General features: G+C 45.5%; 3 protein-coding genes across 4 annotated transcripts in view; all 3 read right to left on the bottom strand.

The window, feature by feature from the left end:
• Positions 1 to 1,626: 1,626 nt before the first annotated feature.
• Positions 1,627 to 15,878, bottom strand: LOC126948595 (putative serine protease 45). Of its 2 annotated transcripts, XM_050780585.1 has the most exons (8): positions 15,607 to 15,878; positions 14,960 to 15,222; positions 14,042 to 14,202; positions 8,161 to 8,187; positions 4,196 to 4,343; positions 3,404 to 3,678; positions 2,448 to 2,611; positions 1,627 to 2,118 (listed from the first exon to the last, which is right to left on the bottom strand). In XM_050780585.1, the coding sequence occupies exons 5-8, from the start codon at positions 4,306 to 4,308 to the stop codon at positions 1,885 to 1,887; spliced, it is 786 nt and encodes a 261-aa protein (XP_050636542.1). In that variant the 5' UTR covers positions 4,309 to 4,343; positions 8,161 to 8,187; positions 14,042 to 14,202; positions 14,960 to 15,222; positions 15,607 to 15,878; the 3' UTR covers positions 1,627 to 1,884. The 2 variants fall into 2 exon arrangements, with proteins under 2 accessions (XP_050636542.1, XP_050636541.1); XM_050780584.1 differs by lacking the exons at positions 14,042 to 14,202; positions 14,960 to 15,222; positions 15,607 to 15,878 and adding an exon at positions 10,279 to 10,538.
• Positions 11,597 to 27,552, bottom strand: part of LOC126948593 (putative serine protease 42) — a 67,874-nt gene continuing 51,918 nt past the window's right edge. The window contains exon 6 of the transcript XR_007723495.1: positions 11,597 to 12,792. The gene's annotated coding sequence lies outside the window, so the exon portion shown is untranslated. The remainder of the gene's footprint in view (positions 12,793 to 27,552) is intronic.
• LOC126948588 (serine protease 44) overlaps positions 12,792 to 27,552 on the bottom strand; it is a 40,941-nt gene continuing 26,180 nt past the window's right edge. Inside the window, exon 5 of the mRNA XM_050780571.1 lies at positions 12,792 to 13,476. Within this exon, the coding sequence (XP_050636528.1) occupies positions 13,240 to 13,476 (237 nt within the window). The 3' untranslated portion in view covers positions 12,792 to 13,239. The remainder of the gene's footprint in view (positions 13,477 to 27,552) is intronic.

Raw genomic sequence — 27,552 nt, forward strand, 5'->3', positions numbered from 1 at the left:
TCACCCAGATACTATGCCTCGGATCCAACAGTTATTTTTTCTGCTCCTCTCCCTCCTCTCTTAGATCACTAAAACCAAGGAGACCCCAGGAACAATGCTGCTGTTGTTCCCCTCTATGTGTTCATGTGTTCTCATCATTTAGCTCCCACTTATAAGTGAGAACATACGGTATTTGGTTTTCTGTTCCTGCATTAGTTTGCTAAGGATAATGGCCTCCAGCTCCATCCATTTTCCCGCAAAAGACATATCTCATTCTTTTTTATGGCTGCATAGTATTCCATGGTGTTTGTGTAACACATTTTCTTTATCCAGCATCATTGATGGGCCTTTAGGTTGATTCCATGTCTTGGCTCTTATGAATAGTGCTGCAATGAACACTCCTGAAAACACACACTTTCATTTTAGACGCACAAGTAACACTCACTAAGACTAATCAAATACTAAGCCACAAGTAAAACCTCAAAAAATTCAAAAATGCAGAAATAATTAAATTCATATTCAGTTGTGCATCACTTAATGACAGGGATACAGTGTGAGAAATGCATTGTTAGGCAATTTCATCACCATGCAAACATAAGACTGTGCTTACACACGCCTAGATGGTACATATATATTTTTATGTATATGTACTTTTTCATCAGGAAAACCAAATGTCCCAGCACCGTTACTGAATATCAGTCATTTCCCTTACTTGTCTGCAATGCCACTATCAAGTACCATATATCAGTTTTCTATATATGCTCCATTATAATCTTATGGAACCACTCTTGTATATGTGGTCTGTAATCGACTGAAATGTCATTATGTGGCATATGACTGTAGTGATATAGAGAAAAAGAAACTCTCATTCCTCCCCAGAACTAACCACCAGGAAATTAAATAACACCCTTCTATATAACTCTTGGCTAAATAAGAAATATACTGTGAAATTATAAGCAATACAGAAATGAATGACAATGAGGCCAGTACGTATCAAATCCTGTGAAATATGGCTAAAGTGGGACTCAGAGGAAAATTTACGGAATTAACTGAAAATACTAGAACACAAGGAAGTCTAAAATAATGAACTAAGCACACTACTCAAGAGGTTACAAAAAGAGCAATAAAATAACCACATGGAGGCATCCACTTCTCATTTTGGTATATTTTCTTCTACTTTTTTTCTTTAAAAAAAAGATTATGAGCAATATTTTTTAGGAAAAAAATGTAGAAGAAAATATACCAAAATGAGAAGCAGATGTCTCTACGTGGTGGGACTCCAGGGGAAGTCTCCTTTCTTTAGGTTCAACTGCGTTTTCTAATTTTCTACAATAAACATGCACTACTTTTATAATCTGTTTAAAAACAGAAAGCAAGCCGCTTTTGGAGTACTATCGTGAGTCACTCCTGCTGCAGCCTAAAAGCCTGCCTGTTTCAGCTGTTCCCTCAACAGCACGCCTACTTTACAGACAAGGAAACTGAGGTCACAGGCCCAGACCTTTTTCTTAAGCCCCAGCACTAATGATACAGCAAAAACCAGCAGTCCGCACTCCAGAGAGGCTCCTGGCAGACTTAATTCCAGGAAGCTCTGCCATCCCACCCACAGCCAACCTCCAGGACTACCCCAGAAAAGAGAAAAGAGTCAGCTCAAGTTTACACATGTTTAATCCCTGCTCTCCTGGTCCCAGATTCCAGAATCCTTCCAGCTGCACTTCCCTTCTCCTGCTCATCCAAGGCCTAGTCATCCAGCACACTTCTCACCAGGATGCCAAAGCCAGACCCATTCTCCCAGGGGTTACTCTTCCCCACCCTGGCTCTTGTTGAAGATGGACACAAGACCGTGGTCAAACCTCCATCTGGCCCCATTCAGCAAAGGCAAGGCAGGAGGAGGAGGGGGTAGGGAGGTCAGGAGCCCATCTGGGGCTGCAGCAGCCAGCACAGGAACAGGAGGCAGGCAGAGGCGCAGGGACCTGAGAAGGCTTCATTGCTCATTTGCTTCTTGATCCATTTGGTGTATTTGGTGACGCGGGTGTACACGCCTGGATTCTGTGCCTTGGCGCAGGCCTTTTCCCAGGACAACACCCCAGCCAGAATCCATCTGCCCTCAACTTCACAAGCCAATGGCCCTCCAGAATCCCCCTAGGCAAAAAGAGAGGAGTGGTGGAGGCTGTGGGTCCAGCTGGGGCTGCGGGGCCCTGGGGACCCATGCCCACCCTCTGAGCTCTGCTGGGAGGCTTTTCACTCCCCCAGGGCCTCACTACTTGGGGGCCTCTTTCGGCTCCTCAGCTAGGACCCATACCCCAGAACCGGGGCAAAAGTCAGCATCACAGGGGAAGGAAGACAGGAGCAGAGCACCGCCAGGTGATGGTGACGGAGGGAGGCCGGGCCAACCCCGCCCCAGGGAACTGCCTCCACCCGGGAGTGATTCCCAACAGAAGTGGAGCTACCAGAACCTCTCAGAAACTCACATAGCACAAGTTTTCTCCATAATTGGTGGCACAGATCATGTCCCCCAGGACAAGGGGGACAACTGGGGGAAAGAAGGACTTCTTGTGGTAATGCTGGTCACACCTCTTGTTGTCCATGATAAACACCTCAGCCTCCTGCAGCTCTGGGGTCAGCGTGGAGTTGGCTGTGGAGCCCAGCAGGGTGAGCAGTGACCTCTCACTCCACCCAACCCTGACCTCTGTCCAGGGTCCTGTCCCCTTCACTCTGGAGACTCAGCCCAGCCACCCCCTGTCATACCTCCAAGCCCTCCCCTCCTTTACCGGCCCCTCCCCCTGCAGTGCAGGCCTTGTCTGAGAAGTCCCCGCCCTCAAAGGCTGAGTCCAGATCCCCTTCTTGGGAAACTTCTGCTTCTGAACCAAGCCAGCCATAACTCAAGTCTCATTGCAGCTGCTTCCAGTCTGGTGCCCAGCCCCACGCGGCTTCCCTGCAGACTGTCAGCTCTGCCGGCATGGCCGCTCTCTCCACCTTCGTTAACACTCGCTCCTCCTCCAGGGCCTCAAGGCAGTCCCTCTGCCCAGAGCTCATTCCGGATCCCTCCCAGCTGGATCTCAAGACCACCAGACAAGAACTTTGCCTTGTTTTCCTCAGCCTGTGCCCACACCCACACCCAAACATGACTTCCCTCCAGGCAGGGCATGCATTTCTAATCCCAAGGGCTGGGTGCTGACACTCAAAGTGTGTCAAGTGAATGAATGAGTGAATGCCCAGTTCTGAGCTTCTGTAAGACACAGATGGTCATGCCCAGCCCAGGCACTACCAGGCCTGAATGAGGTGTCCACATAAACAGTGACAATGGTCACCACGTGAGGAATGGTCCTAACACATTCAGAGAACCAGGCCCAGCAGGAAAGGCCCCAGAAGGAAAGGAGTGTGCTCTCGGTGGTACCGCACCCACCTCCCATCCCATCCTGCTCACCTGAAAAGCGCTGCTTAACCTGGCTCCAGCCAGTCACCCAACACTGTGTCCCAACCTTCAGGTTGAAGTTGGGTTCCGGGAGGCAGATGGGCTGCACATACTCACTGAAGGTGACAGGTGCTTGAAGGTGGACAAGGGCAACGTCACCCATGATGAAGGTCCGGCCCCAGTACTTGGGGTGCATAATGATGTCCCTCACAGGGACCTGGAGGGCACTGCTGAAGTTCATGGGCTGCAGCTTGGAGGTGCCAAGCACCACTGAGTACTCTTTGGTGCTGTGGGAGACAGAGAGCCCCACCTGGTAGGTATCAGACTCCCAAGCAGGAACACACTCCTACCCTACTCCAGTGGGGACGCAGCCCTACCCCCTTAGCAGAAGTCCTGCCTCCACCCCATCTGCCTAATCTAGCCTGAGGGCACTGAAGTTCGGAGAGCTGCCTGCCTCCTCATTCATCATTCAAACTGATTCAAGGTGGTCTGGTCTGTGTGCTGTGCGTGCAGGTGTGGAAGTGTTGGTGTACACATATGCTTTCATGTGTGATGGGGTAGGGGGCATGTTCTGGGTTTTCCTGTTGCTCAGTTGAGGGTGTAATCTTTGTTGCTTGGGGCTCCTGCCCTAGCTCAGTCCCTGGTCCCCAGGAGACCCCGAGCACAATTCTCACCTATCCCAGATGCCCTTCCCACTTCCTCCCTCCCTCCCTCCCACACTGTTTCACTCAGGAAATGAGGAAGCTGGACTGGGCCCATGGTAGCTCGGGGTCTCCAAGCCCTGGACACATGGGCCACACTCACCCTTGGATGCAGTGGGCCGCAGTCACCACCCAGCTGGGGTCAATGAGGGCCCCTCCACATACGTGCTCATTTTCCATCCGGAGGCTCACCTCCCAGGGCCAATGGCGGGTCATTTCCAAATCCTCCGACCACCAGGGCTCACCACAAACTTCAGGAAGTGTGCCGGGGAGACACACAGCAACCACATAGAGAAGAATGAGAAAGACTGAGACCTAGATGCCCTACAGGGCCAATGTGCACAAAGCTGTAAAGTCAGGGGCTCTTCCCATTTCAGCGATGGGGAGAGTGAGGGTGAGAAAAGGGCAGTGGCCTCTGCCCAAGAGCTTGATGGAAAGTGACAATGACAGAGGTAAAAAGCATCAAGGCAGACACATGGAGAGAGAGAGATTCTGAGTCACAGGGAGTCTTCAGCCCAGGACCTCAAAACAAAGGCAAGCAGAGAAGGAGCCCCAAGGCAAGAAATGCGTTTTCTTGCATCTGGGGAAGTTCCTCCCACTTCTGAAAAGCTATAATGCTTGCTGCATTTCTTAGATGCAGAAGGCCTCTGTCCCCCACACTGCTCAGAGTCAAGAAAAGCTCCTGACTTCTGTGTCAGAAGTTTTCACATTGAACATTCAAAGTGCCAGCAGAGAGACCCCAGAGGCCCCTCACTCACAGGCCACACACTCAGTTTGCACACAGTTCTATCAGTCAAGTTATACGGTTGTATGAATGTATGAAGAAACGCAGATGCAAGCATTCTAAATAAAATAGTAGCTAACATTGTATTTTTTAAAAATCAATGCACCATGATGATTAAGGATTGGCCCAGGAGTGCAGGGCTGGTTCCACATTAGAAGAATTCTCAGTGGATTCTCCACATAAAAGGCTCTAACAATCTGAAGACAGAAAGACCATGTGCTTTCCTCCATGGACACAGAAAAAGGCATTTGAAAAATTTAACACATATTTATGACTTACAAAAAAAACCCTCTTATTAAACTAGAAACAGACAGAAAATCCTTAACTTTACAAAAGTTAGATATACCCCAAACTTACAACAAACATCATACAACACTAAAGAACAGGCAGAAAAGACCCTATCCCACCAGAGACCAGGAATAAGGACACTTTGTGGAAGGAGGGCAGAGGAAATAACTGACAGAACGCAAGGGGGCTGCTGGGTGCTGGTTTAGCCTACTTTTTTTTTTTTTTTTTTGAAACAGGGTCTCACTCTATCACCCAGGCTGCAGTGCAGTGTCACTGCTCACTGCAGCCTTGACCTCCCAGGCTCAAGCGATCCTCTCACCTCAGCCTCCCGAGTCACTGGAACTACAGGCGGTTGCCACCACACCTGGCTAATTTTTTAATAATTTTTTATAGAGACAGTCTTGCTATGTTGCCAGGGCTGGTCTCAAACTCCTGGGCTCAAGCAATCCTCACACTTCAGCCTCTCTACATACTTATTCTACTTTTTAACCTGGGTGGTGATGACACAGGTGTGCTCACTGTGTGACAATTCCTTCAGCTGGACCTTCATAATTTGTGCTTTTTGGAATGCATATAATACTTCAATAAAACAATTTCGTTTTAAAAACGATAATGTTTTTCTATCCCAGCACAACCAACTAGAAAATATACTGAAGTAAGATACATTTTCAGCAGCAAAAAATGCTAAAGTTCATAGAATTAACTTACCTAACACTATACAAGACTCCTGCGGTAATAAATTTAAAACTCTAATAAAGGACACAGAAAATGATCAGCATAAATGGCAAGACAGTCCCTGCTCTTAAAAGAACAGTTAAGGCCTGGCGCGGTGGCTTACGCCTGTAATCCCAGCACTTTGGGAAGCGGAGGCAAGCAGATCACGAGGTCAAGAGTTCGAGACCAGCCTGGCCAACATAGTGAAACCCCATCTCTACTAAAAATACAAAAAATTAACTGGGCGTGGTGGCGGGCGCCTATAATCCCAACTACTCGGGAGGCTGAGGCAGGAGAATTGCTTGAACCCGGGGGCCAGAGGTTGCAGTGAGCTGAGATCATACCACTGCACTCCAGCCTGGGCAATAGTGCAAGATTCTGTCTCAAAAAAAAAAAAAGAAAGAAAAAAAGACAGCTAAATATTTTAGATGTAATTTTTCCAAAATTAATCTATAAATTCATTTTGTAAGTTAGAATTTTTAAGAAACTTGATAAACTTATTCTGAAACTGAAACAGAAAAACAAAGTTCTATGAATAGCTCAGTCTTTGAAAAAGCACAGCAAAGAAGGGCCATTTGTCCTAGCAGATATTAAGACACATGTGAAAGCCATAATAATAAAAACAATGTGGTACTGTCACAAGGACAGACAATGGAAAGTGACAATGGAAAAGAATAGAGAACTTGAGATTGTCCCGTGTGCTGCACAAACTTGATGTAAATAAAGGAGCCACCACAATCAGTGGGTAAAAGAAGGACTGTTAAGTACATGGTGTTGGGAAAACTGGCTCACTATAAGAGAAATAAGGAAACCAAAACTGGATTCCTTGCTAAAAGCACTTGAAGATCTAAAGGTGAAAGGTAAAACTGTAAAATTAATAAATCATGTGACATGAGGTAGGAAAGGACTCCTTAAAACCTCAAACACAAACCATAAAGCATAAACTGATTAACCTGATTATATCAAAATCGAGGGGTTTTAGCCCGGGAACAAAGTTAACAGACAGAGGACAGATAGGGAGGAAATATTTGCAATATCTAAAATGAACACAAGACTTTTATTAGAAATATGCAAGAAACTTTAGGAAACCAACAAGAAAAAAAACAAAAGGTAATAGGCAAAAGATAGAGACAAGCAATTTATTAGAAGAGGAAACTCAAGAAGCCAACAACATATTGAGACATGATCAAACTCATCAGTAATGAGAAAAATGAAAATTAAATCAATAAGTGATTTTTTAATCTATTAGATTGGCAAAAAACGTAAAAGCAGGATCACACTAAGGGTTGGTAGGTCTGTGCCAACCTATACACCTTCATGCACTGCTGAAGCAGGAGTTTGAAGAACTGACCACATTAGAATATGGATGGTAGATAAAAGTATGGTATCAATGTACACTTTTGAAGTTAAGTGTACTGTGGTTATGGAAGAGAATATTCTTAGAAAATACATACCAAAGTATTTAGCAATAAAGAGCCATGCTGTATGTTACCCTCCACTGATTCTGAAAAAAATTATATATGTGTGTGTGTTCCTTGTACTACTTGTATTTTTGCAGTGTTTTGTAAGTTTAAAATTATTTCCAAATTTTAAAAATGTCTTAATGAGGCTGAATTAAAAGAGGGGAGAGCAAAAAGAGATACAGAGAACATACCATTTATGTAAATTAAAAATACATGCACCCAAGACAGCAATATGTATTTTTACAATAGCACACACAAACAGAATGATCCCCCAGAAAGATTAAGCGGGTGGAGAAGGGGGAATGGGAGTGGAGCCTGGACAGAAACAAGGGTAACTAACTTAATCCATCAGTCATCCAATCTATAATGAATCAGGGTAGAGTTCTGGCAGGACCAATGAGAATGGAGGCCCATAAACTGAAGAACAGAAGTAACCCAACCCTCCATGCCTAAGGTGTAAGGAAAAGGACAGGAAACCCAGAAGAGCTGGGCTCTGCTGACACTGCCACAAGGTCCGGGAAGCTCTATCTGCAACTGCACGGCTTAGAGCTCGAAAGGTTCTGTGTGCAAAAGGGTCTGAGATGAGGCCTAGGCAGAATTCCAAGAGGCTCAGCATTCCTCTGGCAGGCCAAGATCTTCTTTCCTCTAGACTGCCAGGTCTGTGTGTTCTGGTAGCTGCAGGCTATTCTTTAGAAAACAGACCCCTTAGACCAAATGCCCGTTTCCTACAGACACAGAACCACTGTCTATGTGACTCCCTTCAGACATACCCTCCCAAGAGCTTCAGCTTTTCCTGCAGCAGGATCTCACCCTACCTACCTGGATTGGTTGTGTCCTGTTTGTAACCTGGAGGAGAAAAGAGGGACAGAGATGAAGCAGGCATTCATGACAGGATGACAGCAAAGACGTGCATTTTAAAATTAGTTCATTCATTCATTCACCAAATAGGTCCTAATCTCTCCTCTGTTCCCAGCCTGGAGCCAGAGGCCAGGGAGACAGAGGCGTGTCAAATAGAGCCTACTCTCAAGGAATACAGTGTCCAGCAGCGTGGACAGAGGTAAACACACAACCACCTGCATGAGATCAGTGCAGGGACAGGGCGGCAGGCTTCAGGGGAGCCCAGAAGAACTGGTGGACAGAAAAGACCACTTCAGTGGTAGGAGGGCTTACTGTGCCAGGTGTTAAAGATGAGAAGGTGAAACAGAAATGAAAAGTGATCATCACATTCCTTGCAGGAGGAACTTCGTCCTGTATGCCAGAGACTCCAGAGGAAGAGAGGCAAGGCCTGTGATGGCAAGAGATGAGCCAGGGGAGGAGAGTCAGGCATCAGTCATGAAGGCCTCGAAAGCTGAGCCAAGAAGCCAGGGTGAGACCCTCTGGGAAAAGGGAGATCAACAGAGGTATGACTGAGCCAGGCTTGTATTGTGAAAGCAGTATAGATATTAGACAGGAAGATGACAAGACTGAGGCACTGAGATCCCACCAGAGGCTCTGCAGAACCAAGGCAAGAAATGAGGAGGTCTGAATGAGGAAGTGGCTGTGAGAACAGACACAGTGTTCTCACAGGTGTTCTAAGGTGTGGGGGACTTAAGCACATGGGCGGGTCTAGGATCACGCCCAGTTTCTGGTTTTGGAGAAAAGTGGCTGCCATCCACTTAGTTAGGAAACAATGAGAGAAGCCAGTTGGCAGGAAGAAGAAGACCTCAGCACTGACCCCAAGGGGTTGAGATGTTTCTAGGTCTTTCAGGTAGAGATGTCTAGGAGGCAGCTGCACATCCAGACATGTTTTATGAGGCACCATCACATACATGGCAACTCAAGTGAGTTCACCCAGTGAGCAGTTAAGAGGGGAGGAGCGGGAAAAAGAGAGCAGCTTAGGGGGCACGGACACGTCATGGGACAGACACAGAGGAGAGGGGGAGTTACCCTTGAGGTAGAGGAGAATCAGGAGACTGCAGAAAATGAAAGAGGAGGGAGTGGTACAAAGGTCAGGGATGATCAGGGTGGAGACAGCCCAGGAAGGAGCTAAGGGTTAAGTGGGGAGCGAGGAGGCACTGGTGGGAAGCATGGAGTGAAGACAATTGGGAGGTCTGGCAGTGAAGAGGCAAGAGATGGGGGAGGAAAATCAGCAAAGCGAAAACAAGAGGGTACCTATGAGAGAGGATGGTGGAGGGAGTGTCGTACAGGGAGAGCCCACACAGCAGGGCACAGGTGAGCCGCTGGCCCTGCACCAGAAGCAGGTCTCTGACTCCTAAAGAAGTCGGTGAGGGTGGTGCTGAGCAGTCCAGCTTGGAGGAGCCCCTGTGGGTTTGGGGATTGGGTTCAGGAAGACAGCACCTGAATCCCGTGTTTCCTGAGGGAATGATGGGCTACTAGGGAGGTAAGCTGGGTTGGAATAGAGGATCTGGGAAGAAGGTGAATTTTAGAACACTCCTGTAGTGATGGGGACCAAGAATTTTCCTGGGCCAAAGAGCATGTCCAAGTGGGGTCTCCAGTGGGGCTCAGCTCCGTGCGAAGATCACAGCCGGGGGGTGGAGGGGGAGCCTATGAGAGGCCTGAGGGCGGCTCGGTTGGTAGGGACATTAGCCACGATGTCCAGACTGGGAGAGAAGGAAAAGACTGCCAGTGGAGAAGAGAAGGCAGGGGTTCCCCACAACGCTGGTCCAGGGGACTGTAGGACAGGTGTGGCCTGACGGAGGAGGCCAGAGGGGGCAGGAGTTTAAGATCCTGGAATTGCCCTAGCGAGGTCCTGGGAGCGAGTAGTAGAGGAAAGCTGATCGAGGGGTGCGTGGGCCGCAAAAATCCCCGACCCAGGAGTAGGCAGCCACACCCAAGGGGCAGTCCCCCGCCTCCAAGGCCAGGCACGGAGCCGGAGGCGGAGCAGGGCTGGGGGCCGGGGACAAGGAAGGTAGAGCTGCGGAGGAGCGCCCACCTCACCCCAGCTCAGCGGCAGCAGAAGCAGCAGCGGCAGCAGGACGTGGCGGCTCAGGACCGAGGGCCTGGAAGTTCCGGGCCCCACGCCGAGGCTCGACAGCGAGACGGCCATGAGGCTGGGGAGGTGCCACCTGGCGGCTGCGGAGACGGTTCCCGAGAGCCCGGCACGTGCCTGGCGTCGGCACACGTGACCGCACTGTAGCACGTCATGGCGCCGGGAACTCCTGACAGCTCCCCACAAAACTGATGCATTTCCCTCACCTCCACCTCCTGCCTGTTCTTGAGGAGCCCTGTGTCTGTGATTGCTCCCAGCGTGGCGGGCCTCATGAAAGTACCCCCAAGGGTTTTAAGTTGGTGACAATGCCCCGAGAACCTGGCCGGTGAAGGTGCGCCACATCCCTGGACTACTAATGGCATCTTGTTGCCCAGCCTCTGACTCCACCCTTGATTCCCTGCACCCGGTGCACTGGAGAGTTTCACAATTACTCTTGCTTTGAGAATCTGGAAAGATGGAGAAAGCACAAATAAGGAAAAGAATGGTAAGGCTATGGAATCAGAGAAGATGTATTTGAAAAAGTGGTATTTGAGCTGGATCTAAGACCACTATAAAATAAGGACTCTTGGGGGAGACCAGAGAAAGGAAAGGCATGTGTCCTCTTCCACGGATAACCAGTAAGATCGTGGCAGCTAAAAGGAATGGGGTGGCTTGTGCCAGGCCTTGGGCTTCCACAGGGATTTTTTGCAGAAGATGCTGTCTTTGGATCTGCTAGGCATGGCAGAGATTGGGAGGTGATCAGCTAGACTTGGAGCCACATTCCCTCCCCAGCCTGGCACTTAAGTGGGTCCGCATGAATAGAGGTGATGTGTGCCACTTCCATGCCAAGGCAGTCAACAGGAAGTTGCCTTTTCTATTCTTGTTAATGCAGAGCATTGCTTCTCAAAGTGAGGTCTCCAGACCAGCAGTATTAGCATCAGCCAGAAACTTAGAAATGGACATTCTTTAGGTCTTTCGGGTAAATTTACATTCTTTTAAGGTCTTTCTACCTGAAAGACAGAGAATGTAGGCCCCATCCCAGACCTACAGGATTGAAAACTCCAGGGGTGGAACCAGGAACCAGGAATCTGTAATTTTGTTTTAAGAGATGAGGTTTCCTCCTGTTCCCCAGGCTGGAGGGCAGTGGTGTGATTATACATCTCTGCAGCCTCAAACTCCTGGGCTCAAGACATCTTCTTGCTCAGCCTCCAGAGTAGCTGGGACTACAGGCACAGGCCACCACGCCCAGTTAATTTTTTTTAAGAGACATGCTACATGCTCAGGCTGGTCTCAAGCTCCTGGCCTCAAGGGATCCTCCTGCCTTAGTCTCCCAGGTAACTGGGATTATAGGGATGAGCCACTGTACGGCCAGTAATCTGTATTTCACAAGCCTTAGGGGATTCTGATGCAGGTAAAGCGTTAACTACAGGATGGAGAGCAAGCCACGAGATGGAGAAAGCTATCTGCTGACCAAGAACGCTGTAATGGGATGTTCTAGGGAAAAAAAAGTTAAATTTGTTTTATTAATCTATGAATAAATCAGTGGTTTCTTAAAGCAGGTGGTGCTATATTCATTAAGAGACTGGGTTTGATGTAAGCTCTCAGTCTCTCGGCCTCAGCCTTCTTCAGGCAACAGAAGGGACTGATACAGACTGTCCACTGAAGCCCACCCATACCTGGGGGTTAAACATTCAACCCTAGAAGGGCAAAGGGCAAGAGGTTGGGAGGGGGTTGATCAGCAGCTAGAGAGAGAGACTCCAGGACACCAGACTTTGTAACGAGAAGAGAGAACCTATGTATACTACAGTGAATCTCTCTTGCCCTTCTCCCGATGGGATCGCATCTTTGGTAGCCAAGTGGGAGGGAGCAGCAAGGAGAAGCAGAAGATGAGGAGGAATATTTCTCACACCCGAACTTCACTCCTGGGCCCAGTTCCAGTGTCTCTTGATCCCCTATCCCTAACTGTAGAGACTGTTAAACTCAACTACAGAGCTCCCTGCAGAGATGCTGATGGCTATAACAGGCATACAGGGAACAAGACCCATTGGCTAAAACCATCCCTAGAGTTCATGTCTGAGGAGGCAGAGCCTCACCTGTCCTTCTACGTTTTAATAAGAACCATAAATAGCTTCCTTAGTTAAATGGGAAGCCAGTTCTCTATGGAGTATGTTATATTCAACCAAACTCCCCAGTGAGCAGAGCTTCAGAAACCGGAGACTCTCCAAACATTTATTCAGTTGATTTCTGAAAACTCCACACTCCATAACTGCCTCAACACAACTTGTGGTGTCCCTGAAAGTGGCCACTAGGGCACTGAGGAAGGGGATGCCAAGAATGGGTTGCTCCAAAAGAACTAGTGTGGCAGAGGCTGTCCACTCGCAGATGGATCCACACTGGGCTGCAGGGGATCTTCTCCCAGCCCCAGGCAGTGGAGCCAGAGTGGAAGTCCCAGGCCTCACACCACTGCAGGGACCTGGTAACGCCTCCTTCACTCTCTCTGAGCAATCACCCAGCTGGCTGGTTTCACAAACTCTCAGGTGGGAGCCCTGACACCAGAACCACGTTGAACGCTTGCTTCACCATTGATGATGTCTCTTCTTTGATAGATGTTCCCCCAGATATTGATGAGTCACCGTGGCCCACCTGGCAGGGCAGCTGGCCCTCTAGCTGCAATCGCTTCACTCCCTCCTTCCCACCAGCCAGAGCACAGCCCTGGTGCAGGCGTAGCTGAGGAAAGTGACCAGAGCACCAGGCAGGGGCATGTTCCAGGCCCCAGTCTCCCTGCCATGCTCTATTGTATGGATCTCCAGAGGGACCGTGGATTCCAACTGGGATTTGCAGAAAGGGCATTGGGAAGGAGTGGGAGGTTGGTCAGAGAAGACACCTAAGTGTGAGACTCCGAAACAGCAGAAGAGTGGAATGGGGTCTGATCACAGGGCCACCAGGATGCCCAGGGGCATCATCAGACACAGGACTAGGATGAGGGAGTCTGCTGAATTCAGACAGGAAGCTTGTCTCAAGCGATCAATAATCCATTTCTTGTAGAAACTAACTTCTGTGTAAACTCCAGGGTATCCTTTGCGACCGCAGCCAACACCCCAGCTCACAATCCCCACCTGGAACCATGTGCCATTTAATTCACAGACCAGGGGCCCCCCAGAATCTCCCTGGAAAAAGAAAGATAGTCACTGTAGGAAAGAAATAGCATCCACATCAGAGCAGGCTAATTGCACTGCAATGGGCTGCAGAGCTAGGCACTCAGGGGGCTTCCCCAGGAACCCCTAAGACCCTCCCTAGCCTTGGGTATCTGTCAATATGAGATCTGAGAATTGACAATTTCCAATAAACCAAAATCATGTACCTACTAAAAAGGTGTGTTCCAAAAACAGAATATACATAATGGAATCGTGCCTACTCTGAGACAATAATGAGTCAGGTGCTTACCTGAGTACACTGCCTGCCACACAGAAGGGGCTCAAGACATGGAGCATGTATCGTTGGTGGGACCTGCCTGATTCACCCCTCCTCCCACTCCAGGCTGTGTCAGCTGCTCTCTCCTGAAGGATCAGGTAGGCTGCCCAGGAGAGCCTTGGTGGCTTGTCCTCATGTCCCATTACCATGAATAAGGGTAACGGAGAGGCTAGGAGATAACCCAGGCCCTACTGGCTGGGGATGAGGAAGCTTTAAGGAGACAACTACAGTGCTGAGGTAGCAAGAGGCCCATGAACTGACCTGACAGGAATCCTTCCCTTGGTCATTATAGCCACAGACGGTCCCCCTCGTGACCATTTTACTCTTGGCTGCACTCTTCTTCTTGATTATCTCACGACATTGCTCATGACGCAGAATGTTTAGCTTAGCCTCCCGAAGAACAAATGGCCCTGATCCTGAAACTGCAAAGAGACAACTTACAAGAGAGTGGATCTTCACAAAGGGATATAACAGGAGCCCCTAGTGCCCACTCTGAGTCCTGATCAGTGTGTTTAACACAACTGCCCAAATTAAAGGAAGTCAGGGCAGTGGATATTGGCCCCACTTGACATAGAAGGAAACTTGAGCCTGATGTTGACATGGAGAAAGGAAAGGACAAGAAGCAAAATCAAGACAGTAAAAGGAAAAACAGATCAGGAGAGAGGCAAGACCTTGTCAGCCTGAAAAATGACAACCAAGTATCTGTCACTCTGAGTATCAGCAGAAATGACAGGCTGTCCTGTGCATCAGTAAAGCATCTTTACTTTCTAGAACAGGATCACAGACTCTTGGACAGGTAGTGCCTCTCCCTAAGGATAGAAGCCCCCACAGCCTCACTGGCAGGGTTGCTCTGGCTTGGCCTACACTGCTAGGGTGAAGAAGTTCGACCCATCAAGGCAGGAACTTCTAGTGGGGGTTGGCTCCTATTGGCAGACAGCTCATCACCCTGAACTGAAATTCACCCTGAAGAGAACCCACTACACCTGGCCCCCAAGCCCCCAGGTCCCAATGTGACAACAGAAATTCATAGCATAGTTGTTAAATTACTTCCTGGCAGCATCTTCTCCACCCTCCTCCCTCACCCACATGCTAGAAAATGGCTTCCCTGCCTCTCCCAATAGCTTGCAGATCAAGCCCAGCCCACCAAGCTGTCCCACCTCAGCATCCTGTCTGTCTCACCACTCTCTGACACTCGGCCCCATCCAGTCACCCAGCACTCTGTCCCAGTTTCCACTTCAAAAAGTTCTTTGGGGAGGCACACAGGTTGGATGTGTGAGGAATAATTCACAGAGTAGGCAAGCAGAGCAAGGGCAATGTCGTTTGTCAAACTGGCAAAATCAAAATTGCTAGGAAAAATGATGTCTTTAACAGGGATCACCAGTGTGTTTTCGGAACCGGCATTCAAGTTAGTGTCTCCCAGCTTCACCTTGTATTCCAAATCACTGTTAAGAGAAAAGATGGCCTTCACAGAGATGCTGGGGAGCGGGGGTGGGGGGCATCTATGCTCCCCTTCCACACCTTCCAGGTGCTTCCCAGCCTGGTCGCATCTTCCTATGCCAGCCAGCAGCCACTTCCCTTCCTGCAAACCACATCCCCCCAGGACCGCTGACCACTTTAGCCGGTGGTCCCCAGATCAGCGGTGGCGGTGGCAACACCTGCAAACTTGTTAGAAATGCAAATCCTCAGATCTCACCCAGACTGGATAAAAACTATGGGGCTGTCACCCCCTTTTACAGATGAGGAAGAGGAGGTTCAGGGAGGGGGACAGACTGGCTCCAGGTCCCGCAGCCTGATCAGGGCCCAACCTCTGAGCCCCAAACACTCACCTAAAGACACAGTGGGCGGCAGTGAGCACCCAGCGCCTGTCGATGAGGGAGGCTCCGCAGAGGTGTTTGTCCTCGGTCTGGAGGCTCACCTGCCAGGGCCACTTCCTGTTTAGGGCTGGCAATCCTCCAATTATCCTTGAAACACGGTGGCCACAGGCTGGTGGGCTCAGTAAAGAGAGGGGACTGGAAGTGAAGCCACTACCTTCCCCCCACCCCCACCAGGCTGCCCAGGGCGGAGGCGGGTTATCCTCTCTCTCAAATCCTGTAGGTCAGGGTCTTACCCTCAACCTCCCTGAGCCAGGCTGCGTCCCCTTTGACCTCCCAGGCAGGCCAGGACAGATCTAGCACCAGAAACAATACCCTGAGAAAATTGCCTTCCAAGGTCAGAGATCCCGTCGGATTCCAAGGCTTCTCCCACTGTAGATGCTGAAGTAACCCAGGATCCTGGAGGCCCTGCAGGCGCTGAAGTCCCTGGAGCTACAGAGGTTTCTGGAATTTTGGGGAATTTCGGGTGCACAGGAGGCGTCCGGGCTTCTGGGCTTGCCAGGTTCACTCTGGAATCCTCCTCGGGTCGGTATGGCTCACCTGGTGAAGACGGGGACCCGTGGCAAACAGGAGCTGGCCTGGCGGCGCCTCCTCCGCGTCTGCCTGTTCCCACAGCACCCCCACTGCCACCCCACACCCAGCGTGGGCGCAGCCCCGCCCCGCCCTGCCCTGCCCTGTCCACTCCCGGCCTCACTGAGCAGGGGCTGAAGAAGCTGAAGCCAGATCAGGAAATGGAGGCTCAGGCGTGTGCCTCCACGGCCCCTGCGTAGGCCATCCTGGGACGCCATGGGCACAGTCAGCACGCCTGGCGGCGGCTGCGCCCTGGTCCTGGTGTTGGCCGGAACCCGGTGTGCCAGCAGAGACCTGAGGCGGCTCTCGCGATCCCCAGTCACTCAGCAAAAACGAATCCGGGTAGTGCTGTGAAGGAAGCGGCTTTCAATATGTTATTCGTCTTGTGAACCTTAAGACAGAGATTTTCCTGGATTATCCGGTTGAGTGTAATTTTTTTTTTTTCAATGGAGTCTCGCTCTTTCGCCCAGGCTAAAGTGTAGTGGCATGATCTCAGACCATTGCAGCCTCCACTTCCCAGGTTCAAGCGATTCTCCTGCCTCAGCCTCCCAAGTAGCTAGGATCACAGGCGCGCGCCACGACGCCTGGCTAATTTTTGTATTTTTAGTAGAGACGGGGTTTCACCATGTTGCCCAGGCTGTTCTCAAACTCCTGACCTCACGTGATCCTCCTGCCTCGGCATCCCAAAGTGCTGGGACTATAGGGGTAAGCCACTGCGCCCGGCCCAAGTTGAGTGTAATCTAATCACTGGATACCCTTCAAAGCAGCAGAAAATACAGTGTACCCAGTGGAAGATTTCAAGTGAAACAGAAAGAGCCTGCTGGCCTGCTGCCTGGGGTTCCAGCTACTCCGAAGGCTGCTGCAGCGGAAGGGTCTCTGCAGCCCCGGGGTTTGCCTACAGCCTGGACAATATATTGAAATGCCATCTCTTTAAAACAAAACAAAACAGAACAAAGTATGATAAATAGAAAACACAAAACAAGATGGCTATAATCAATACAATAGCAATTGTGTTACATGTAAATGTGTTGAAAAAAAACAAACAAAACAAAGACTTTATAATTAGAGAAAAAAGATATCATCCAGAAATATACTATATGAAGAGACAAATTTAAAACAAAAAGATACAGATAAATTGGAAAGGGGGGATAGAAAAAGAAATACGAAGCAAATCTGAAACACAAAGTAAGTGGTATAGCAATTTTCTTCCTAGATCATAGTATTTAAGGCAAGATCATGATAAAGGGACAAAGAGGAATCTTATTATATAAAGTAAAAATAAGAAGTGATCAAGAAGATGCAGAGAAAAGCCTATAATACACAAAGAAACAGGTGACCAATTAATGGGAGACTGGAGTTTTTGATATGTTCCCCTTAAGAAACTGCTGGATTACACAGACAAAATTAAGCAAAGATAAAGAAGATTTGACTATTACAATTAATAATCTTCACCTTAGCTGTATAATAAAATTTACAACTACCGACAGAGAACCCTTGCTCAATGACCACAAAGGGCACATTCAGAAATGATGCCACAGAGAACAATAAACTCCAGGGAATCATTGGCATATAGATTCTGTTCTTGAGTAACAAGTCAATAATATTAAAATCAGTTTTTAACATATCAAAAAATCCCATCTTTCTGAAACAAAAACAAAACCCTTCTAAGTGATTCTCCTATAAAAAGAAAATCATGAGGGAAATAATGAACATTTAGAGGTGACTGCCAATGAAAACACTACATATCAAAGCATATGTGATGCAGATAGACCAGTCCCAGAAAGTAATTTACAGCTTTGACAAGATCAGAAAAGAAAGACTGATAGCAAATGAGCTAAACATCCAACTCAGAAAGTTAAAAGGATCAATGGAGTAAACTCAAAGAAAGAATTTGAGACAAAGGAGAAAATAATGGAAAAAGGAGACAGAAATCAATAAAGTAGCCGGCACAGTGTCTCAGGCCTGTAACGCCAACACTTTGGGAGGCTGAGGTGGGAGAATTGCTTGAGCCCAGGAGTTCAAGACCAGCCTGGCAACATAGTGAGACCCTGTCTCTACTAAAAATAAAAAAAAAAAACCATCAGGTATGGTGGCGTGCACCTATAGTCCCAGCTACTTGGGAGGATGAGACAGGAGAATCATTTGCACCCATGAGTTCAAGGGTACAGTGAGCTATGATCAGGCTGCTGCACTTCAGCCTGGGTGATAGAGTGACACCCTCTCTCTTAAAAAAAAAAAAAAAAAAAGGAAATCAATAAATAGAGAGAAAATTATGGAGAGAATTAGCACAATCAGAATTTTGTTATTTGAAAAGCCTAATAAAATAGACAACATTCTAGTAAGATTAAGATAAAAGAAAAAAAAGCAAAATACAAAATGAAAAAGGGAAAGCAACTTAAAGAGATATTTTTTAATTACCTATGATAGATATTTTTAACTATAAAGGAATATTGGCTGGAAACTGTGGCTCATGCTTATAATCCCAACACTTTGGGCAGCTGAGGCAGGAGGATTGCTTGAGCCCAGGAGTTTGAGACCAGCCTAGGCAACATAGTGAGACTCTGTCTCTGAATCAAATAAAATAAAATAAATTAGCTGAGCATAGTAGTGTATGCCTGTAGTCCTAGCTACTCAGGAGGCTGAGGCAAGAGGATCACTTGAGCCTAGGAGGTTGAAGTTATAGTAAGCTATGATTGTACCACTGCACTCCAGTCTGGGTAACAGAGCAAGACCCGAAAAAAAAAAAAGAAAAAGAGAGAGAGGAGAGAGAGAGAGAAGAAAGAAAGAAGTTATTGAATGCTGACTTCTCCTTCTGGCGGTGGAATATAAAAAGACTGACCTTCCCACCTGAAACCACCAAAAATGGACAAAAATCTGAAACAATAGTTTTTAAGACAGTGGACACCAACCAAAAAAAAAATAGAATCCCTAATAGATGGGGAACAAATGGAGTAAGCCCTATGATTGTCTCAGGTTTATGACTGAGAGAATTTCCAGGCCACAGTACAGAGAGGGAGAACACAGGCAGAATCCAGCAGGCTCCTGGATGTGAGCAGGTATTGCTGAGAGGCCAGGGACACGGAGGCAGCTATGTTGACAAAATACTGCAGAGGAGAGAGTCGCACAAAGAAAGAACACAAAGATTTGCAGAGGTTCCCTGCTGTAGTTTGGAGGTTTGTCACCTCCACATCTCATGTTGAAATTTGATCCCCAGTGCTGGAAGTGGGGCCTAATGGTATGTGTCAGGGTCACAGGGGTAGATCTCTCATGAATAGATTAATACCCTTCTTGGAAGAGGAGGAGTGAGTGAGTTCTCACTATAGTAGCTGCCAAGAGAGCTGGTTGTTAAACAGAGCCTGGCACATCCACGTCCCCTCTCTTGCTTCCTCTCTTGCCATGTGATCTCTACATACTAGCTCCCCTTTGCCTTCTGCCATGAGAGGAGGAAGCCTGAGGCTCTCATCAGAAGCAGATGCTGGCACCATGCTTCTTTACAGCCTAGAGAACCATGAGCCAAATAAACCTCTTTTTCTTATAAATTACCCAGCCTCAGGTATTCCTTTATAGCAACAGAAATACTCCCCCTTAAGTATTAAACTGAGTATTGGTCAGTGCATGTCTGTGAGGAAACAACCTGAAGCTAGAGAAATAACCACGGAAAAGAATTAGAAGTAACAATGCCTGGTGCTCACACAGGGCCAAGAATAGAGCCTGCTTCCATTAGTTGGACAAAATAACTCAAGATTCACAGAGCACTGGGTGGAGTATCCAGGAAGGTCTTGCCTCAGCAATGGGGAATCATTAGGCCTAGACTGAGAATTGTCCTGCTTAAAAAAATCTTAAAAGCAAGATCTGAAAAGATCAAACAGTTTCCAAGTAATTTAAATGCATCCCAAAACAAAGCTCAAGAATATTTATGAGAATATGAAAATATCAAACAGCCAACAAGGTAAAAGTCACAATATTCAATATCCAATCAAAGAATACCCAACATGCAAGAAGCATGAAAATATAACTGATAATGATGGGAATCATCAATTAATTTTATCTTCTCCAAACTGACACAGATGTTAAATGCTCAGGCAGGAACATTAAAACAGTCATTATAACTTTAAGTTATACATATACATATATATTCAAAAAGTTCAGGAGAGATATCTAAGATGAAAAATGACCCAAATCAAACTTCTAAAAACGAAAACTACCATGTATGTTAGAAATACACTCATGGGATTAGTACCATATTAAACTTTGTGGAAGAAAAGATTAGTAAACTTGAAAACCTAACAATTAAAAAAATTTGACCAGGCTCAGTGGCCCATGCCTGTAACCCCAGCACTTTGGGAGGCCGAGGAGGGTGGATCACCTGAGGTTGGAAGTTCGAGACCAGCCTGACCAACACAAAAATTAGCCGGGCATGGTGGTGCATGCCTGTAACTCCAGCTACTTGGCAGGCTGAGTCACGAGAATTGCTTGAACCCAGGAGGCGGAGGTTGCGGTGAGCCGAGATTGCTCCATTGCACTCCAGCCTGGGCAACAAGAAGGAAACTGCATCTCAAAAAAAAAGAAAAAAATTCAAAATGAAACAGGAAAAAAAAGAGAGAGAGAGAACATCAGTGATCTGTGTCCTAATGTGTGAGTATTTGGACAAAAATATTTAAAGAAATAATGTTCAAACGTTTTTAATTTGATAAAAACTATAACCCCACAAATCTAGTAAGCTCAATGAACACCAAAGAAGGAAACATGAAGAAAACTAAACCAGGCCGGGAGTGGTGGCTCGTGCCTGTAATCCCAGCACATTGGAAGGCCGACGTGGGCAGATCACCTGAGGTCAGGCGTTTGAGAACAGCCTGGCCAACATGGTGAAAGCCTGTCTCTATTAAAAACATGAAAACTAGCTGGATGTGGTGGCGTGCACCTGTAGTTCCAGCTACTCGGGAGGCTGAAGCAGGAGAATTGCTTAAACCCGAGAGGCGGAGGTTGCAGTGAACCAAGATCGCACCACTGCACTCCAGCTTGAACGACAGAGAGAGATTCCATCAAAAAAAAAAAAGTATCTATGTGTGTGTGTATATATATGTAAAAAAAAAGTATATATATGTGTGTGTGTGTGTGTGTAAAACTAAACCAAAGCACAACTTAATTAACTTGCTTAAAACCAGTGATAAAGTAAGTGCAGAAGAACAAAGATAAAGATGACAGTAGATTTTTCATCAGAAGCTATGCAAGCAGGAAGACAGTTGAGCACCATTTTTTAAGTGCTGGAAGAAAAGAACTTGTAGAATTTTATTTCAAAAATGAAGGTAAAATATAGATTTTTTTCAGACATGCATAAGATGAAAGACTATCACCAGCAGACCTGCACTATAAAAAAGTTAAAATCATTCAGACAGAAGGAACACTAATCCAGATGAAAATCTGGATTTACGTAAAGAAATGAAGAGTGCTGGGAAAGATAACTACACAGGAAATATGTAAGATACTTTTCTTTTATGTAAATACCTTTAAAAGATAATTGAATTGACTATTTAAACAAAACTAACAATGTACAGTGAGGTTTGTAACATGTATGCAAGAAGATGTATGACAGTAGCACAAAGATCAGGAGAGAGAGAAATATAAATATGTTGTTTTTGTGTGTGTGTGGTTTTTTTTTTTTTGAGACGGAGTTTCACTCTTGTTGCCCAGGCTGGAGTGCAATGGCACAATCTTGGCTCACTGCAACCTCCGCCTCCCGGGTTCAAGCAATTCTCCTGCCTCAACCTCCCGAGTAGCTGGGATTACAGGTGCCCGTATTTTAGTAGAGACAGGGTTTCACCATGTTGGCCAGGCTGGTCTCAAACTCCTAACCTCAGGTGATCCACCACTTCAGCCTTCCAAAGTGCTGGGATTACAGGCGTGAGCCACCGTGCCTGGCAAATATGTTGTTTTCAATCTGAGAAAACTAATTGAAAAAACAAAAAAAAGAAAGAAAAAAGAAATATGTCATAAGTTTTGTATCCTAAATGTGAAGTGGTATAGTATCACATGCAGCTGCAAGAACTACAAAGTTCTCCAGGATAACAGCACAAAGAGAACACCAAAAGCCAAGTGGAAGAGGCAAAAGCAAGGTATCACTGACAGAATTTTAAATCTCTGGTGCCCATAGCCACAAAAAAATTCAACTCTGGTAGCTACAACAACAAATTAAAGCACAGCCCATTCCTTATTAGAGTATCACAAATCTCCGTAATAACCACCAAGCAGAAGGAAGCCTGTGTTTTTCTCCAAGCATAGAAAATATTTATATTAGTTATCTCCTGATACAGTAACAGAAATGGAGAATGTCTAACTTTCAACAAAAATTACAAGGCAAATCAGAAAGCAAAAAAAACCACAGTCTAAGAAAAAGCAATAATCAGTACTAGACTCAGATATGACGTAGATGTTGGAACTGTATATATATTTAGGAAAGACCTGAGAAGACCCTAATCTCTCACCTCCAGCTAGCTTTGAGTGTCTATGCATGTCAGAAATGAAAGCTAAGAATGCTAGGGCAAACTGAAGTGTTGTAGACATGCCCCAACAAACAGAGCTCCTTAGCACAGGCTGGAAAATTTGTTGATTCAAGGCATTTAAGAAAATCTCTATCTAATTATTAGCTGAGCACTAAAGCTAACAAGCAGAGATTTCATGGCCATATATGACAAAGAAGAGCCTTACAGAGTTAGTTTAGAAAAGTCACTAATGAAACAAACAGCAGCAGCAACAACAAATAGTAACAATAACAAAACCTGAGGAAGGTGAGAATGTGATTTCCATAGTTACAACATATAGTATTTAAACTGTTCGGTTAAAAAAATTATGTGACATGCAAAGAAACAAAAAAGTACGGCCTGTACCAAGGGTGGGAGAATAGGGAAAGAAGTCAAACGAAACTGCCACTAGGAAGCCCAGAAGCTGAACTTACTAGACAAACAATTTAAGTAAGCTATTTTAAATGTGTTCAAAGAACTAAAGTATGCTGTCTACAGAATTAAGGAAAGTATGAAAATGCCATCTCACAAAATAAAAATACTACCAAAGAGAAATGATTTTTTTTAAATAGAAAATCTAGAGTTGGAAATTACAAATACTGAAATGCAAATTCACAGGAGGAGCTCAAAAGTAAACATGAGCTGGCAGAAGAATCAGTGAACTTAAAGATAGGTCACTTAAGATTATCTACTCTGGAAAGCAGACAAGTGAAATAATGACGAAAAATAAACAGGACCTCAGAAACCTGTGGGACACCATTAAGTATGTCAACATAATATAATGGAAGTTCTATACAAAGAGGAGAGAAAGGGGGAAGAAAAGATAGCTAAAGAAATAATTGCCTAAAATGTCTCAGATTTGATGAAAAACATGAATCTACACATCAATGAATTCCAAATAAACTTGAAGATATGCACATTTCAGAATTTTATAAGCAAAGAGTTGCATAACAATGACAAAGAGAGACTCTTCAAAGCAGCAACAGGGAAGCAATTCATCACATACATGGAATCCCCAATAAGATTATGAACTGACTTCTCATCGGAAGGTATGGAGTCTGAAGGCAGTTGGGTGACACATTTAAAGTTCTGAAAGAAAAAGACTGTCAACCAAGAATTCTATATGCAACTCAAGTATCCTTTAAAAATAAAAAATATGGGGAGTTATGTCAGGGAAGATGGCAGAGTAGGAAATTCCAGGAATATAACTCCTTACCTAGATGACAATTGTATTGGCAGGAACTGTTTGAAGTAACTAGAGTCTGGAGTCTATTTGAACCCTTACAGCTTCAAGGAGAAAACTTGGCTGGTAGATTAGTTAGTTTCTACCAATTTAAGCTTTAAACATGATAGCAGCTAAACACCCCTTACTCCTAGTCTCACAGCAGGCAACTATGCCCATGTTCCTGGTGCAGCTTACTGGAGCCAGAATGGGCAATAACAACCTTCTCCTCCAAGTAACAGGAGTCAGTGTTCTGTAGCTTATTGCTGCTTTTGATCACTGAGGTGTAGGCACACAGACTAGCCACCATTGATTCAACTGCCACTGGCTGACACAGCTTTCAGGAGATTTAAAGGAACAGCACCTGCGTATTTGTTTGTATTTCTTTTTCTCCCTTTTTTTCCCATTGGAGAGCCAGACGTTTAAGGATCCAGACATTTCAAAGCAACTGTGAGCTGGGCATGGTGGCTCACACCTATAATCCCAGCACTTTGGGAGGCCAAGGCAGGAGAATCACTTGAGCCCAGGAGTTTGAGAGCAGCCTAGGCAACATAATGAAACCTATCTCTACAAAAAATACAAAAATTAGCCAGGCGTCGTGGGATGCTCCTGTAGTCCCAGCTACTTGGGAGGTTGAGGTGGCAGGATGATTTAAGCCAAAGAGGTAGAGGTTGCTGTGAGCTGAGATTGTGCCACTGGGGGGATGGAGCCAGATCCTGTCTCAAAAAAAAAAAAATTATTGAGTCTGAGGAAGAGAAAGGAAAAAATAAAAATGAAAGGAATAAAATATAGACCAGGCCAAGCGTGGTGGCTCACGTCTATAATCCCAGCACTTTGGGAGGCCAGGGCTGGAGGATCACCTGAGGTCAGGAGTTTGAGACCAGCCTGACCAATATGGTGAAACCCCACCTCTACTAAAAATGCAAAAATTTGCTGGGCATGGTGGCACGTGTCTGTAATCCCAGCTACTCAGGAGGCTGAGGCAGGAGAATCATTTGAACCCGGGAAGTGGAGTAAGCCAAGATCATGCCATTGCCCTCCAGCCTGGGTGACAAGAGTGAAACTCCATCTCAAAAAATAAAAATAAAAATATATAGACCAGTATTTCTTAAGAATGAATTTAGATGTAGTGATTCTCAATAAAAAATAGCAAACTGAATGCAACAATAAATATAAAAGGTTATACACTATCAACACCATGACCAGTGGACTTTATCCTAGGAATACAACTTTAGTATAACATCCGAGAATCAATCAGTATAATATACCACATTAATAGGATTTAAAAAGACCTGTGAAAATATCTAATGCCCTTTCATGATAAAACATTCAACAAAATAGGAATAGAAAGAAATTTCCTAAACTTTATAAAAAGGCATCTATGAAATCCCCACAGGTAAAATCATACTTAATAGTGAAAGAATGGATACTTTCACCCTAAGATCAGGAAAAAGTCAAGGATGTCTCCTTTCAGCACTTCCATTCAACATTGTACTGGCAGGTCTAGCAAGGTCAACAGACAAGAAAAATAAATGAAAAGCATCCAGATTGAAAAGGAAGAAATAAAACTATCTCTATACAAAGATGAATCTTGTATGTAGAAAATTCTACAGAATTTCACGGAAATTTTTACAGAATTCTACAGAAAATTCTGCATGGATAACAAAGTGTCAGGCTAACATGACTAACACAAGGAAAGGAAACTAATAAAGCTCCAGTAGCTGACCCCACAAAAATGGAGATCTACGAATTGCCTGACGAATAATTTAAAATAACCATCTTAAAGATGCTCAGTGAGATGCAAGAGAGCACAGAGAGACAACTCAACAAAATCATGCATGAACAGAATTAGACATTTAATAAAGAAATTAAAATGATAAAAAGTCCTGGAGCTGAAGAACACAATGACAGAGCTGAAAAGTCAATACAAAATTTTAACAGCAGAAGAGATCATGTAGAAGAAAAAAATCAGTGAACTCAGCGATATGTCATTTGAAATTAGCCACTAGAGAAATAAAAATACAAGAGAAGTAAAAAGAATAAAGGGGCTGAGTGCAATGACTCACATCTGTAATTCCAACACTTTGGGAGGCCGAGGCAGGTGGATTACTTGAGGTCAGGAGTTCGAGACCAGCCTGACCAACATAGTGAAACCCTGACTCTACCAAAAATATAAGTATTAGCCAGGCATGGTGGCGCACACTTGTAGTCTCAGCTACTCAGGAGGCTGAGGTAGGAGAATCACTGGAACCCAGGAGGTGGAGGTTGCAGTGAGCCAAGACTGCACCACTGCACTGTAGCCTGGGTGACAGACTGAGACTTCATCTTAAAAAAATTAAAAAATAAAAAATAAGAGATCTATGGGGTACCATCAAGGTATGTATTTATGAATTATGGGAGTTCCAAAAGAAGAATAAAAAGAGAAAGGGGCAGAAGGTTTAATTAAATGTAGTTTAATTAATGATTCCTGATGCCTAAAGGATCCCAAGCAAGATCAACCGAAAGAAGAATATCCTGAGATACATTACAGTGGTCTTTCTGTCTCCATGGAAGATTGGTTCCAGACCATCCACAGATACTAGAATCCATGGATGCTCAAGTCCCTTAAATAAAATGCATAGTATTCCCATGTAACCTATGCACAACTTTCTATATACTTTAAATTATCTCAGGATTACTTATGATACCTAATACAATGTATATGCTATGTAAATAGTTGTTATATTTGTATTAGCTTTTATTGTTGCATTATTATTTTATTTATTTTTTAATATTTTCAATCTGTGGTTGGTTGACTCCATGGATGCAGAAATCACAAACTTGAAGGCTTGATTGCGTAGTCAAATTATCAAATGCCTAAGACAAAAAACCATGAAAGCATAAGAGAGAAGAGATTAATCACAAAGTGTCTCAGCCCATTTGTGTTGCTATAACAGAATACCACAGATTGGGTAATTTATAAAGAAAAGAAATTTATTTCCCACAGTTCTAGAGGCTAGGAAGTTCAACATCAAGGTGCTTTGGCAGCTGGGAAGGTCGTTCTGCTACATCCTAACATGGCAGAAGGCATCACATAGCAAGAGAGCAAAAGAGATCAAACTAGAAGCCTCAAACCCTTTCATAATCAGCATTAATCCATTCGTGAAAGTGGAGTCTTCATAGCCTAATGACCTCTCAAAGGTCATGCTTCTTAACACTGTTGCACTGGGGATTAAGTTACTAACACATGCTTTTGTGGGGACACATTCAAACCATAGCATGACAGAACCCTCATAAGGATATCAGTATACTTTTCAGTAAAAACCTGTAGGCTAAGGGGTGGTGGGTGAAAGATTTAAAGTGCTAAAAGAAAAAAAAGAGCTGCCAACCAAGAATACGATTGCCAGCAGGGCTGTAATTCAGAAATGAAGGAGAAATAAAGACATTCACAGACAAACAAAAGCTGAGGGAGTTCATTACCACAAACCTGCCTTACAAGAAAAGCTAAAGGTTGGGCCCAGTGGCTCACACCTGTAATCACAACACTTTGAGAGGCTCAGGCGGGTGGATTACCTGAGGTCAGAAGTTCAAGACTAGCCTGGCTAATGTGGT

This window comes from Macaca thibetana, chromosome 2, assembly GCF_024542745.1.
Source record: "Macaca thibetana thibetana isolate TM-01 chromosome 2, ASM2454274v1, whole genome shotgun sequence".
NCBI lineage: Eukaryota > Metazoa > Chordata > Mammalia > Primates > Cercopithecidae > Macaca > Macaca thibetana.

What these genes read in the sequence shown, in the direction of transcription:
- LOC126948595 (XM_050780584.1), bottom strand. Translation starts at nt 10,387, where the DNA reads ATGGCCGTCTCGCTGTCGAGCCTCGGCGTGGGGCCCGGAACTTCCAGG. An exon ending in TCTGCTGCCGCTGAGCTGGG is followed by an intron (nt 8,188 to 10,278) that starts GTGAGGTGGGCG and finishes TTTCTCCTCCAG; the next exon opens with GTTACAAACAGGACACAACC. An exon ending in ACAGGACACAACCAATCCAG is followed by an intron (nt 4,344 to 8,160) that starts GTAGGTAGGGTG and finishes CACTTCCTGAAG; the next exon opens with TTTGTGGTGAGCCCTGGTGG.